The following is a 13,821-nucleotide window of genomic DNA, read 5'->3' as shown; positions in this document are numbered from 1 at the left end:
CAATCCTTATTTTCTTTGTTCCAAAGGGAACCAGAGAGATGTGACACTTTGATCTGAAGGGAAGTGTGCGATCCGGAGGTTTTTTCCACAATGAAAGCAGTCGCAGCATTTTGTATTCTTGTGGCAGTGAATTAATGAGGGATAAACTGATGAAGGCAATAAGTGAGAAGTGCAGTTATAGAATAATGTCCTCAGTAAGGCCAGAGGTCGCGGGACGTGGGGTACAAGCAAGAGCATAGGGCTAAGTAGGAGCATGGACAGTCATTTGTGTTGAAGGAGGGAAGGCAGGATATAAAAGCGCCGTGCTGGTGGGTGGGTAGATAATTGGAATGGGAACAACTGAAGGCTGTCTTCTGATTGCTTCCTTTTTGTACTAAAATAAGATGGAGGCCTAGCTGGGAATATTTTGGGTAGTGGAAGGGGTGGTCCGTGAAGAGATGTGAGCATGAATAAAAGGGAAAGGAATGGGCTTGCAGGAGGGAGATGTGCCATCAAAAGTGGGGTGGCTTGCTTGCCTTTTTTTTTTTTTTAAGGTTTGTTTGAAAGAGCTTCAGGGAAAGATGGAGAGATCTTCATCTGCTGGTTTACTCCCTAGATGGCCAGCCACAACAGTCAGTACTGGGCCAGGCCAAAGCCCGGAGCTCCTTTCAGGTCTCTGACGTGGGTGACAGGGGCCCAAGCACTTTGGCTGTCCCCCAGTGCTTTTCCAGGCCATTAGCAGGAAGCTGGATTGGAAGTGGAGCAGCTGGGATGCCAACTGGTGCCCATATGCGATTCTGGTGGTGGCAGCTTTAACTGCCATCACACAACCCTGGATCCTGGAGCGATTATTTTCAAGATGAGAGAAATTACAGCATTTTTATATACTGATAAGAATAAGTTAATATAATGAAAAATGACATACAGAGAAAAGGCACATATTTTCAACTTTTCTTGAGGCCTGTTGATGGTCATTGGTTTAAGTCAGCTGATTGGTGTGTGTATCTCACCTTTGTTAGTTATGCATGTGTTCATGAAGGGTAGCTGGAGTTTCCTTAACAAAGGTCAAGTTGAATCAGATAAATATGAAGAGGTAGAGGGCGAGTGTATGCTCAAAGCAGTGGTTGTTGGCTGGCCGTGGATCCTAGGAGAGAGTGGGATAAGGCAGCAGGGAGCACAAGTAGGAGCTGCCGGGACGTGAACTGGCCTGTGTGGGAGGTCAGCACTGCAGGCAGTGGCTTCACCCACTGTGCCAGCCCCGCCAGTATTTCTCACCTCTCCTCTGTTCCATATCAGATCTCCTGTTTCTCACAGTGCGAACCTGGCTCCCGGTAACCTCACTGTGTAAACTAAATAGATACGCAACTTCTTCATTTACCATTACAGAAAACAAGCCTATTAAATAGAGTTCAGAGTTTCAACAGTTTCCTTCAAAGTAGTTATATTAATCACTTCAAATATAATTTTGTTCAGTGTGTGTTTATTCAATTTTAGCTGTTCTTTTCCTCCATGCTTATTGATACAATTTCATGTTGTTACCTAGGTAAGACATTTAACATAGCTCTGGAGGCAAGGCTGTCTATCCAAAGACATTGAGAGATTTGGTCCTTTTTTCTCCACTTTTTTCTCTGCTCTTTTTTCCATTCTGGTCAGAAACAGATTTCATTTAATTTCTGCTTTATTCTTCTTTTGTTTATGGTTACATAAACAAGCAGATTTATAGACATTTTTTCTATTGCTTTGAAAGAACATTTGATTAATTCTTTAAAGACTGGCAATAATGTGAATAGCTTAACTTTTTATGGGACATGTCACTGGATATATTTTGTTGAATTTTACTTGAAAGGAGTTGATGGCATTTTTATAAAGTATGTATTTACCTTAGGTTTTTATTAAACATTTTAGAGTATTTCTGTTAACTGCACTAACAGTACTTTTATCTGTTACTGAAGAATATAGGGAAAGAAATAAGCTAAATTTTGAGTAAGATTTTGTGAAGTGTAGAAATTCATGTTGATTAGCTGCAGCATGGAGATGCATTTCTTGCTAATGAACTGTTACCTGAAGTAAGCCCTGATTCTTTTCTTCTCATTTCTCCATTTTGACATCAAGCTATGTTGAAGATTTAGTAACAGGTCTCTGTAAGTCCCACTGGTAAATGTCTGTGTGACTTGCAGAGTGACACTGTAGGAACATGCTGAAGGACTGACTGTAGGGGAGAAGCACAGGGAGGTGGTCAGAGACAGCAGTAGTAAAAACACGGGGGAGGGGGATCTGACAGCAGTATGCAAAAGCAACACCCAGGAAATTGTCTCACCAGGAACAGCGCCTCGTCTCAGTCTCAGCCGAGTGCTGCCTCCAGAAAAGCCAGCTCAAGCGTCGGCAAGTGGCAGGATCGCTACGGGAGGGCCGAATCGCCTGATCTAAGGTGAGACTTTCCAGTTGTCGGATACCCCCAGTATACAGCGTCAGTGCTGCTTTGATTAGACAGTGCCATGTTCCTGCTCTCCAGATTATCCCTTCAGGGTGCAGTTGGGGGATTTTTGGTTACCTTATGAATTTAGACCCTCATATGTCTTGCTACCTATCCTTCTAGCTTCTTTTTAAAAGATATTACTTACTTCGATTTCATTTGAAAGGCAGTAAAGCAGAGAGTGAGAGACAGCCAGCCAGGCAGAGATCTTTGTCTGCTGGGTCATGCCCCAAATGTCTACAACAGCTAGGGCAGGGCCAGGCTGAAGCCAGGAGCCCAGAACTCAGTCTGGGTCTTCCACATGGGTGGCAGGGACTCAACTACTTGAACCATCATCTGTTGCCTCCTAGGGTGTGCATTAACAGGAAGCTGGAATTGGAAGCGGAGTCTGGACTTGAACCCAGGTACTCCTATAGAGGATGTGAGTGTCCCAGATGATGTCTTAACCGCTGTGCCAAATGCCTGCCCTCAAGCCTCTTAAAATGTAAAATAAATTACATTGAATGATGGTAATGAGTGCTCAGTAAATATTTTTTTCTCTCCTTTGCTGCAGGTTGATTCTTCTTTCTCATACCACATCCAGATTTAAAAAAAAAAAAAAAATCCCCAGGTGCTTTTCATTTATTGACTAAAACCTAACCTGAGCCAATACTTAAGACCTGTAAAATTTTACTGAGCTGAATCTTTCCAATCCCTGCCCCTAACTGCAGTGCCTAAGCTTGCTATTCCAGTAAGTGTGTACACCAGCTCTCCTGGAATATGCTGTTTTCTTTACTGTTGTTGGAATTTTACTTATGATCTCTCCACCATAGATTTTTGGTTTGTGTTCTAAGTCTTTACAAAACATACAGCTATGGGGCAGGCATTATAGTTTCTCTGAGCCTGAGAAGTGGAAGTAACACTTCCTTCCTAAGGGAGATAATAGAAGAAACTGTTAGGGTGTGAGACTGCCTTGTGAACAATAATCAGTTTGAGAGGTTTTATTACTCTGATGCCTGACTTAGAAATACATACAAAGATTCCTTTTTTTAAAAAAATTTTTTTAAAGTTTTATTTATTTGAAAAGCAGAGTTACAGGGAGAGATCTTCCATCCACTGGTTCACTTCCCAAATGGCCACAACAACCTGGGCTGGACCAGCTGAAGCCAGGAGATTTTTCTGGGTCTCCTACATGGGTGCAGGGGCCCAAGCAGTTGGGCCATCTTTCACTGCTTTCCCAGGCCACAGCAGGGAGCTGGATTGGAAGTGGAGCAGCCGGGACTCGAATCGGTGCCCATATGGGATGCCAGGGCTTTAATCTGCTGTGCCACAGTGCCGCCCCACCAAGATACCTTTCAAATATACGGTTTGAGATTTTAAATAATTGTAGTACATGAAGGATAAGTTTCTTTGTTTTACTTTTGTTGTTATGCAGTTTTAATTATTTCTGGGCAACTTGATCCTGTATCTTAATGTGCTTTAATTATTTAATTTCAGAACTTTTAAATATGTAATTTATGATCAAATGTCTTTGATTCTAACATCTAAAAGCAAACCAAAGGAAAAAAAACACTTATCAAAATTTAGATTTCTTTCTTTATGCAATGAACTTGGTAAAATTTTCTGTTAGAGAATAAGCTTAGTCATTTTCAGAAGTGGGTCAAACTCAGAAATACCTCGACACTTTAAACAGTAAGCTATAAGGCTAGAGACTTAATGAGCAGTGAGTTCCATGTGCGTTTGCAGGTTAAAGAATGAAAATTTGTGTTTATCTTTCTATTTTAAAAGTTTCCATTGACATTTTTCATGTTATACAATATTTGTTGATTTTTTTTTTTTTACTGTTCTACTTGAGGCAGCTATAGAAATTTCAAGAATTGTTCTAAATGTTAGGTCTGACAAATGGAGCAGTGTTTTTCTCATTTGACAGACCTACAGAAACCCAAGTTTAAGATTTGGTTTATTAATATAACTAGCTTGGTTTAATGTATGCAGAAACACTTGGATATGTATCTAACCTGGCCAGCAACAGGAACAATTTTGATCCTAAAATTGTTCCTAAAATAAATAAATCCTATTTATTGATCCTAAAATGGCCAGACAGTAAGAACTTTTATTATTATAAATCCACATCATACTGCTGTTAATGAATTGGTTGTCATCTTTATAGAGAGAGAGGGAGTGTAATTTTTTTAAAGATTTTATTTATTTATTTATTTGCGAGGTAGAGTTACAGACAGTGAGAGGGGGAGACAGAGAGAAAGGTTCACTCCCCAAGTGGCTGCAATGGCCAGAGCTGGGCCAGTCCAAAACCAGAGCCAGGAGCTTCTTCTGGGTCTTGCACGTGGGTGCAGGGTTCCAAGCACTTGGACTATCTTCTGTTTCCCAAGCCATAGCAGAGAGCTGGACCCGAAGTGGAGCAGCGGGGACCAGAACCAGCGCCTGTATGGGATGCCAGCACTGCAGGGGGTGGATTAACCTACTGCATCACAGTGCCGGGCCCCAGGAATGTAATTTTCCTAAAGTTTCAGCTTTATCCTGTAACAAGTATTGAATTTGGATTTTTTAGCTTTAGTTTTGTCAATAACTGCCTGCGCTAATTAAGGAATACTCCCTAATGTATCTGGGCCCACGTCACCTCATTTGTGGGATGGTGAGGCTAGACTGTGTGATCTGGAAGGCTTCTGCAATCTGAAATTTTTTGTTTTGAGGCTCGTCCTTTGCCTTTTTTTTTTTTTTAAGATTTATTTATTTTACTTGAAAGAGTTACACAAAGAGTGGAGAGGCAGAGAGAGAGAGGTCTTCCATTCGCTGGTTCACTTCCCAGTTGGCCGCAACGGCAGGAGCTGCGCTGATCAGGAGCCAGGAGCCTCCTCTGGGTCTCCCACGCGGGTGCAGGAGCCCAAGAGCTTGGGCCGTCTTCTACTGCTTCCCCAGGCCATAGCAGAGAGCTGGATTGGAAGTGGAGCAGCCGGGACTCAAACCAGTGCCCATATGGGATGTCAGTGCTGCAGGCGGCGGCATTACCCGCTAGCTACAGCACCGTCCCCTGGTCCTTTGTTTACAATAGAATAAAAGAACTTGAGAAGTTAGGGGATTTACCCAAATGACAGCTAGGATGCCAAGTTTAGGCAAATTACTTTCATAGGTGAAGACAAAACCATTTAAATCTCTTACTTTTAATGTAATTTAAAAATCTTAGATTTGTTTCTTTTGCATTAACATATGAAATTCTTTTTATATCAGCTGTTTGACTTAGAATTTTTTGCTTAAAATGGTTATGCTTTTAATGTAATACTGTATATTGAAGTATGTAAGATGGCTAGTTTATGAAAGTGGTACATCTCAGTGCTAGATCTAAACTCCCTACAGTCACCTCTACCCCCAGAACAGATGCCTTGGAAACAAAAAGCTCTCCATTCTGACTTTGATTAATCTCGGGGATTGTATGTAGTAAGCAATATGACAGTGTTCTTTTTCTTTATGTCATTGCTTTTTTAAAAAAATTATTTAGAAAAGGGAACAAACTTCATGTATTTCATATATATGGTTTTAAAATCATAATGATAATTTCCACTCTACCCTCTCTCCCTTCCTCCTCATTTTTCTTTTAATGTTTACAATGATATACTTTAAATTTTCTTTATAGTCACAAGCTTAACCCTCCACTAAATATAGTTTCAGCAAGGAGTAAGTAGAAAACCATTGGTTCTCAAGAGTATAGAAAAAGGCTGTAAAAATAATTAAATCTCAAAATGTTAATTTTACTCATAGACATTACATTTTTTGTATTCTATATATCAGTTACCACAAAACAGGGAAAACATATTTGTCTTTTTGGAACTGGCTTATTTCACTAAGCATCATGGTCTCTATTTGCATTCATTTTGTTGCAAAAGATAGAATTTAATTCTTTTTTATTCCTGAGTAGTATTCCATCAAGTATGTACCATAATTTTTGTGTCTGGTCATCAGTTGGTGGACTTCTGGGTGGGCTTCATGTCTTAGCTGTTGTGAGTTGAGCTACTATAAACATGGAGGTACAGATAACTTTCATATACTGATTTCATTTCATTTGGGTGAATTCCCAGGAGTGGAATGGCTGGTCGTATTGTAGAACTCTACAGATTTCTGAGGAATCTCCATCTTGTTTTCCATAGTAGTTGTACAAGTTTACATTCTCACCAGTGGTGTATTAATAGAGCAGCTTTTTCCCTACATTCTCAAGAGCATTTGTGATTTTTTTGATTTTTTGATGATAACCATTCTAACTGGAGTGTGGTAAAACCTCATTGTGATTTTCATTTGTGTTTCCTTCCTGGCTAGTGATCCTAAGTATCTTATATCTTTGGCCACCGGATGTAATTCATCCTTTGAAAAATGCCTGTTCATATCCTTAGCCCATCGCTTAACTGGATTGCTTGTTTTCTTGTTAAGTTTCCTGAGCTCCCTATATTCTGTATCTTACTCCTTTATTAGTTGTATAATTTGTAAATATATTCTCCCTTTCTGTAGGCTGCCCTCTTTGTTGAGTGTTTCCTTTGCTGTGAAGAACCTTCTTGGCTTGATAGAATTCTATTTGTTTTTGCTTTTTTTTTTAAATAAGATTTATTTATTTATTTGAAAGTCAAAATTAGAGGGAGAAACAGATTTTTCCATCCACTGGTTCACTCCCCAAATGGCCGCAACAGCCAGGGCTGGGCCGTGCTGGTGCCAGGAGAGAGCAGTCTTATCTGGGTCTCCATGTGGGTGCAGAGACCTGAAGACTTGGGCCATCCTCTGCTGCTTTCCCAGGTATATTAGCGGGAGTCGGATCAGAAGTGGAGCAGCTGGAGCTTAGCCGTCCCTGTGTGGAGGCCGTGGCTCCGCGTGCTGCACACCGTGCGGGCCCCTGTTTAAGCTTTTTATTGCCTGTGCTTCTGGAGTCTCACCCAAGAGGTCTTTGCCTGTGCTAGTGTCTCCCAGTGTTCTTCGATGTTTTCCTCTGGTCATTTTATTATTTCAGGTCTTCGATTTAGATCTCTGACCCATTATGTGTTGATTTTTGTATAGAGCATAAGGTAGGGGTCTTGTTTCATCCAGAGATCCCATTTTCCCAACATCGTTTGTTGAAGACACCGTCCTTTTCCAGGGAGTGCTTTTAGCTTGTCTGTCAAAGATTAGTTGGTTGTAGATGCGTGGATTAGTTTCTGGGGTCTCTGGTCTGTCCCATTGGTCAGCAGTTCTATTCTTACACCATTACCAAGCTGTTTCGATTGTAACTGTCCTGTAATATGTCTTGAAGTCAGTTACTCTCATGCCTCCCGCTTTATTTTAGACAAGTTCTTTCTCAGCCATGCCATTTTGTATACAAAGGCTATATTTTTTTGACACTTTATTTATTTGGGAGGCAGAGTTACAGACAGAGGGAGAGACAGAGAGAAAGGTCTTCCATCTGCCAGTTTGCTCCCCAAATGGCCACAACAGCTGGAGCTGGGCCAGTTTGAAGCCAGGAGCTAGGAGCCGCCTCTGGGTCTTGCACCCAAGCCAGGAGCTAGGAGCCTCCTCTGGGTCTTGCACGTGGGTGCAGGGACCTAAGCACTTGGGCCATTTTCTACTGCTCTCCCAGGCCATAGCAGAGAGCTGGATCAGAAGAGGTGCAGCCAGGACAGGAGCCAGTGCCCACATGGGATGCCAGCACTGCAGGTGGAGGATTAACCCACTGAGCCTCAGCACTGCCCCCCACCCCTTTTTAACATCTTGGCCATTGATTTTCAAGTGTTGATTCTATTGCCAAGCTCTCTTATGAGTTCCAATAATCTCTTATTGGAATCTTTTGGTTCCCTTATATATAGGATCATATCATCTGGGAACAGGGATAATTTGACTTCCTTCTTTCTTGTTTGTTTCACAAAATATTTCTTCTAGTCCGTCCTCTTGACGAAGACATGTATGTTTGGTTGTTTGAAGTATCCCATAAATCTCAAACACTGTTTTTGCTTTTTCTAATGTCTTCTGCCTATCCCCCCCCGGGGGGGTACTATTTCTAAGGATTTGTCTTCTAGCTCAGATATTCTATCTTCTTCTTCTTCTTTTTTTTTTTTTTTTTTTTTTTTGACAGAGTTAGCCAGTGAGAGAGAGAGAGAAAGAAACAAAGGTCTTCCTTAACCAACGGGAAGTTGGTTCACCCCCAAAACGGCTGCTATGGCTGCCTGCCGGCGCGCTGCACCGATCCGAACCCAGGAGCCAGGTGCTTCCTCCTGGTCTCCCCTGCGGGTGCAGGGTCCAAATACTTGGGCCATCCTCCACTGCCTTCCTGGGCCACAGCAGAGAGCTGGACTGGAAGAGGAGCAACCGAGACAGAATCCGGCGCCCTGACCGGGACTAGACCCTGGGGTGCCTGCGCCACAGGTGGAGGATTAGCCTAGTGAGCCGCGGCGCTGGCCAGATATTCTATCTTCTGCTTCATCACGTCTGTTAAGGCTTTCCATTCATTTTCTATTTGATATATTGAATTTGTCATTACCTGTATTTTGCCTTGATTTCTCAATATCTTTATCTCCCACAAGAATTTTTTATCCATGTCTTATTTAGATTTCATTTTTTTTTTTTTTTAAAGATTTATTTGAAAGAGTTAGAAGGATGGAGAGAGAGGGATATCTTCTATCCACTGGTTCACTCCTCAAATGACCAGTATGACCAGAGCTGGGATAGACCGAAGCCACGAGCTTCATCCAGATCTCCTGTGTGGGTTCAGGGGCCCAAGGACTTGGGCCATCCTCTACTACTTTCCCAGGCTCATTGGCAGGAAGCTGGATCAGAAGTGGAGCAGCTGGGACTCAAACTAACGCCCATAGGAATGCTGGTAGTGCAGGCAGTGGCTTTACTTGCTACGCCACCATACCTGCCCCTGGATGGGGTTCTTTAAGTCGTATATTTGCTTCTTTGTGTTTCTGATTAATCTCATGATCATTCTTTTGAAATCCTTTTCAGGCATTTCATCAGTCTCTTAATCTTTACATTCTGATACTGCAGTGTCACGTACCTTTTGGGGAGTCATACTGCCTTTGTTCTTGTATTTTTATGTTTATTTTATATGCTTTTTTTTTTTTTTAAAGATGTGTTTATTTATTTGAAAGTCAGAGTTGCACAGAGAGAGAGGAGAGGCTGGGGGAGGGGGGTCTTCCATCCACTGGTTCACTCCCCAATTGGCTGCAAGGGCCAGAGCTGTGCCAGTCAGGAACCAGGAGCTTCTTCCGGGTCTCCCATGTGCTTGCAGCGGCCCAAGGATGTGGGCCATCTTCTGCTGCTTTCCCAGGCCACAGCAGAGAGCTGGATCAGAAGTGGAGCAGTGGGACTCAGAACTGATGTGCATATGGGATGTGGGCACTGCAGGCGGTGGCTTAACCCGATACACCGCAGCACCAGCCCTAGTTTATGTCTTGATGAGATAATGTCCTGAATAGATGCACCTGTGGCTTTTGACTTTGGTTGAACACTCTGAATTTGTGTTGCTACAGTATGTAACTTGTAAGATTTTTTTTGAAATATATTTGTATGAATGGACATAAGAAGGTCTTTATTTTTCAAATTGCTTTTCCCATCAACAGTATATTTAAAAGCATCAAATGAAGTATAACATATAATTTATATAATATATAAATATAAAAAAAGCTTTCCAAGTTTTGTACAAAAGTAAGCGAACTTGACTGCTCTAATGAACATATTCGTGTCCTCCAGTGAGTCAAATTGGAGCTTATTTCATCTTTAAGCATTCAAGGGTTTTTGTGTTGTTTTAAATAGAGCTAAGGCATATATAACATTTAAAAAACTTAGCTCTCAGGAAATTAATATGGAAAATACTATTGTGGAAGAAGGGAAGGGTTTTGAAGTTGATTGTAGTTGGCCTGAATCTTTTTTTTTTTAATATTTATTTATTCATTTGAAAGAGTTAACATAGAGAGAAGGAGAGGCAGAGAGAGAGAGAGACTGAGAGAGAGGTCTTCCATCTGCTGCTGGTTCACTGCCCAGTTGGCCGCAATGGCCAGAGCTGAGCTGATCTGGAGCCAGGAGTTTGTTCTGAGGCTCCCACGTGGGTGCAGGTGCCCAAGGCCTTGGCCCATCTTTTACTGCTCTCCCAGGCCATACAGAGAGCTGGATAGCAAGTGGAGTAGCCAGGACTCAAACCGGTGCGGCACTGTAGGTGGCAGCTTTACCCCCTACACCGCCACCCCGGCCCCTGGCCTGAATCTTTGTGCTGCCAGTTTACTATGAAGAAGAATCCCTTTTATATCTATAAAAATAAAATTGACTAGATCTGTACCTTTTACTTGAAGGAGTAAGTAGTTGTAAAGTTTTGCAAGGTCAGGCACAGGGTGGGTGTTAGCTCCTCTTGGACCTCTTGCTTCATTAACATGCCTTACCAGTCTCTTTACATAGAGTGCTGATGTAAGATACATTATTGTCTTGAAGACAAGTTTTAAATTGTTCGATTTTTATTTTGTACGTATATTATTTTCTAGATAATTTTTTATCATTTAATCTTTACCTAAGCATTAAAATATTTTTCTTTATACATTTTGTATGAAATATTAGGGAAAATTTTCCTGCTTTTTTTTTGACAGAGTGGATAGTGAGAGAGAAACAGAAAGGTCTTCCTTTAGCCGTTGGTTCACCCTCCAATGGCCGCCACGGCTGGCGCACTGCGGCCAGCGCACCGCGCTGATCTGAAGGCAGAAGCCAGGTGCTTCTCCTGGTCTCCCATGGGGTGCAGGGCCCAAGCACTTGGGCCATCCTCCACTGCACTCCCTGGCCACAGCAGAGAGCTGGCCTGGAAGAGGGGCAACCAGGAAAGAATCCGGCGCCCCGACCAGGACTAGAACCCGGTGTGCCGGCGCCTCTAGGTGGAGGATTAGCCTATTGAGCCGTGGCGCCGGCCTCCTGCACTTATGAAAGTAAAAAATGTGGCTGTGGAAACATTACCATGTAAGTCCACAAAAAATGATTTGTATTAAAATTATATCCTTAACATAATATAATTGACAGTTTGATAGAAATAATTTTGTATGTATTTATTAGTTAATAAAGAATTAAGTTGAATTTTTATCAGCTACTGTATTCTTATTATACTTATTCTTTCTACATATACAGCTGCTGTATTTTTTTTAGTAGTTTTAGTTGGCTGTGTATTTGAGTCACTGGGAAGCTTCAAAAAACTTTTTGGTGCTTCAGTCTGAAAGATGCTGATTTAAATACCTGGTGTGCACCCTGGGCATCAGGATTTTTTTTTTTTTTTAAGATTTATTTATTTCAATGGCAGATTTACAGAGATGGCTGCAATGGCCCAATTTACAAATGGCCACCATGTCTGGAGCTGGGCCGATCTGAAGCCAGAAACCAGGAGCTTCTTCTGGGTCTCCCACTTGAGTGCAGGGGCCCAAGGACTTGGACCATCTTCTACTGCTTCCCCAGGCCATAGCAGAGAGCTGGCTTGGAAGTGGGACAGCGGAGACTCGAACCAGTGCTCGTAAGGGATGCTAGCACTGCAGATGGAGGCTTTACTATTGTGCTGTAGCACTGGCCCCTTGCATAGCTTTTTATAGCCTTATAGAGCCCCCCCCCCCCCCTTTTATGGTTCTCATTTAATTTATATTCTCTGCCTCCTTGAAAGTGTTTGGTTGGTAACCACTGCTTCTGTTATAAGGAGGTTGATGGAATATATTTGCTGATTTTTATTTATGTATTTGAATCAGTTAGGGAGAGACACAGAGAGCTTCCGTCTGCTGGTTTGCTTCCCAAATGGCCACAGTAGCCAGGTCTGGGCCATGCTAGATCCAGGAGCCAAGAGCCAGGCACTTCTTAGGGGTCTCCCATGTGGGTACAGGAGCTTAAGCATTTGGGCCATCCTCTGCTGCTTTCCCAGGTGCATTAGCACAGAGCTGAAGTGGATTACTATGCAAAATGTAGTTTTTACTGTGTTTTCTGGCCAACAGTGTTTGAAAACTACTGCACTCTATCAAACTTTCTTAATGTGGATTCAAAGGAGAAACATAAGTGGGAATAATTGTTGCTACCTCTTGTGTTATTATGAAGAGTAAACATAATACAGAATGCTTTGAAGAATGCTCACCAAGCCAAGCTTGTGTTATTACAGGAGGAGACGCCGTCTTCAGGGCGGGTGTTTGTCTTTGTCTCATGCAGTTCAAAGGCTTCATCGTTAACAGTGTCCTTGTCTGACTGCTAACGAGCAGCTCACTCTTTGTCTGCCTTGCCTGCTTCTGAGCTCTCATGTTGCCGTTTCTGTTGCATCTCTGCAAGCAACCTTCAGACCTTTTCTAGGACACCAGTAGCAAAATACGACATACGTTAATTCCATTGTAATTTCGGATGAGTTTTCAAATAAGATTTGTCTTGTTCATCTGTCCCAAGAAGGAAAGTGGAAGTTCTTGTGAACACTTGCTCAGTGCCCTTTAAAGTGTAGATTGCAGATTGACTTACAGATGCAGTGTGATTTGTGTCTGGCTCTTGGCTCGTTACTATGCGTTACTATGCGATTGAGTTCAGTACAAAGAGGAGAATCCTGTGGTGTCGTGGGCTGTCTGTTGAATAGGCCTGCTTAACCCTTGCTGTGTGGAAGTGGAAGTCATAGTAATTTCCTCGTAGGGAAACTGCTGAATCTTGTTAGGCAGTGGAGCAGCCTGCTCACGGAGGACTTCAGTGGAAGCACAGATTCCAGCTGGCACCAGAGTGACGTGGAGTTTTTAAGTTGTTCATCTGTGTTAAATGCTGCTTGCGTTTTACTATCTTTTTACTACATACTGATATGTCATAAACGCTCCCAAACAAAATGGTTAACTTCCCATTTATATGAATTTAAGAAAAATCAACCTGTGGAAAAAATTCCTGGGCCACAAGACATTATGAAAGTGTAGGAAATTATTTTCTGACCTTCCTTCTCAGGATATATTTGTTAATTATTTCTCAGTTGTATGTCTTTGCAACACAATGTTTGCCATTTTGCATTTTCAGTGATTAATCCATTTAAAGTTGAAGAGGCTAATTAGGCTTCTCTGACCGTATTTATGATAGACTTTCAGAGATGAATACGCTAATGTGTCCTAGAATTTTTCAAAGCCCCAAATCCTTAGAGATAAGTGAAGGAGAGGTTATAGAAAAAGTGGAGGGGGGAGAATTCTGTAGCTTGAAATAGAAAAGAGTAAGTCAAGATTTGACCACGCAGTGTGGGTAACAGTGAGTAGTGAGGGAAAGCCTGGCCCCAGGATACTCACCTGTGTCTGGCAGGAAGTTGGAATCCAAGATGTGTATCAGAAGGCATACGGCACTCACTTTGATGAGAAGATGGGGTGGATACAGCTTTGCAATCAACAGGTTTTAGAGAAGAAATTGGAGGG

General features: G+C 42.1%; 1 protein-coding gene across 19 annotated transcripts in view; it reads left to right on the top strand.

The window, feature by feature from the left end:
- FIP1L1 (factor interacting with PAPOLA and CPSF1) overlaps positions 1-13,821 on the top strand; it is a 69,012-nt gene that overhangs the window by 21,739 nt on the left and 33,452 nt on the right. For 7 of the 19 annotated variants that reach the window (XM_017337807.3, XM_017337806.3, XM_017337805.3 and 4 more), the window contains one exon: positions 2,300-2,407. In XM_017337807.3, the coding sequence (XP_017193296.1) occupies positions 2,300-2,407 (108 nt within the window). Of the gene's footprint in view, positions 1-2,299; positions 2,408-2,802; positions 2,857-3,005; positions 3,063-13,821 lie in introns of all 19 variants that reach the window. The other 12 variants (XM_051835052.2, XM_070048117.1, XM_017337802.3 and 9 more) reach the window with 2 other exon arrangements.

This window comes from Oryctolagus cuniculus, chromosome 8 (genome assembly GCF_964237555.1).
Source record: "Oryctolagus cuniculus chromosome 8, mOryCun1.1, whole genome shotgun sequence".
NCBI classification, from domain to species: Eukaryota; Metazoa; Chordata; class Mammalia; order Lagomorpha; family Leporidae; genus Oryctolagus; species Oryctolagus cuniculus.
The sequence above is the reverse complement of the archived record's forward strand: the minus strand, read 5'-3'. Positions and strand labels throughout refer to the sequence as shown.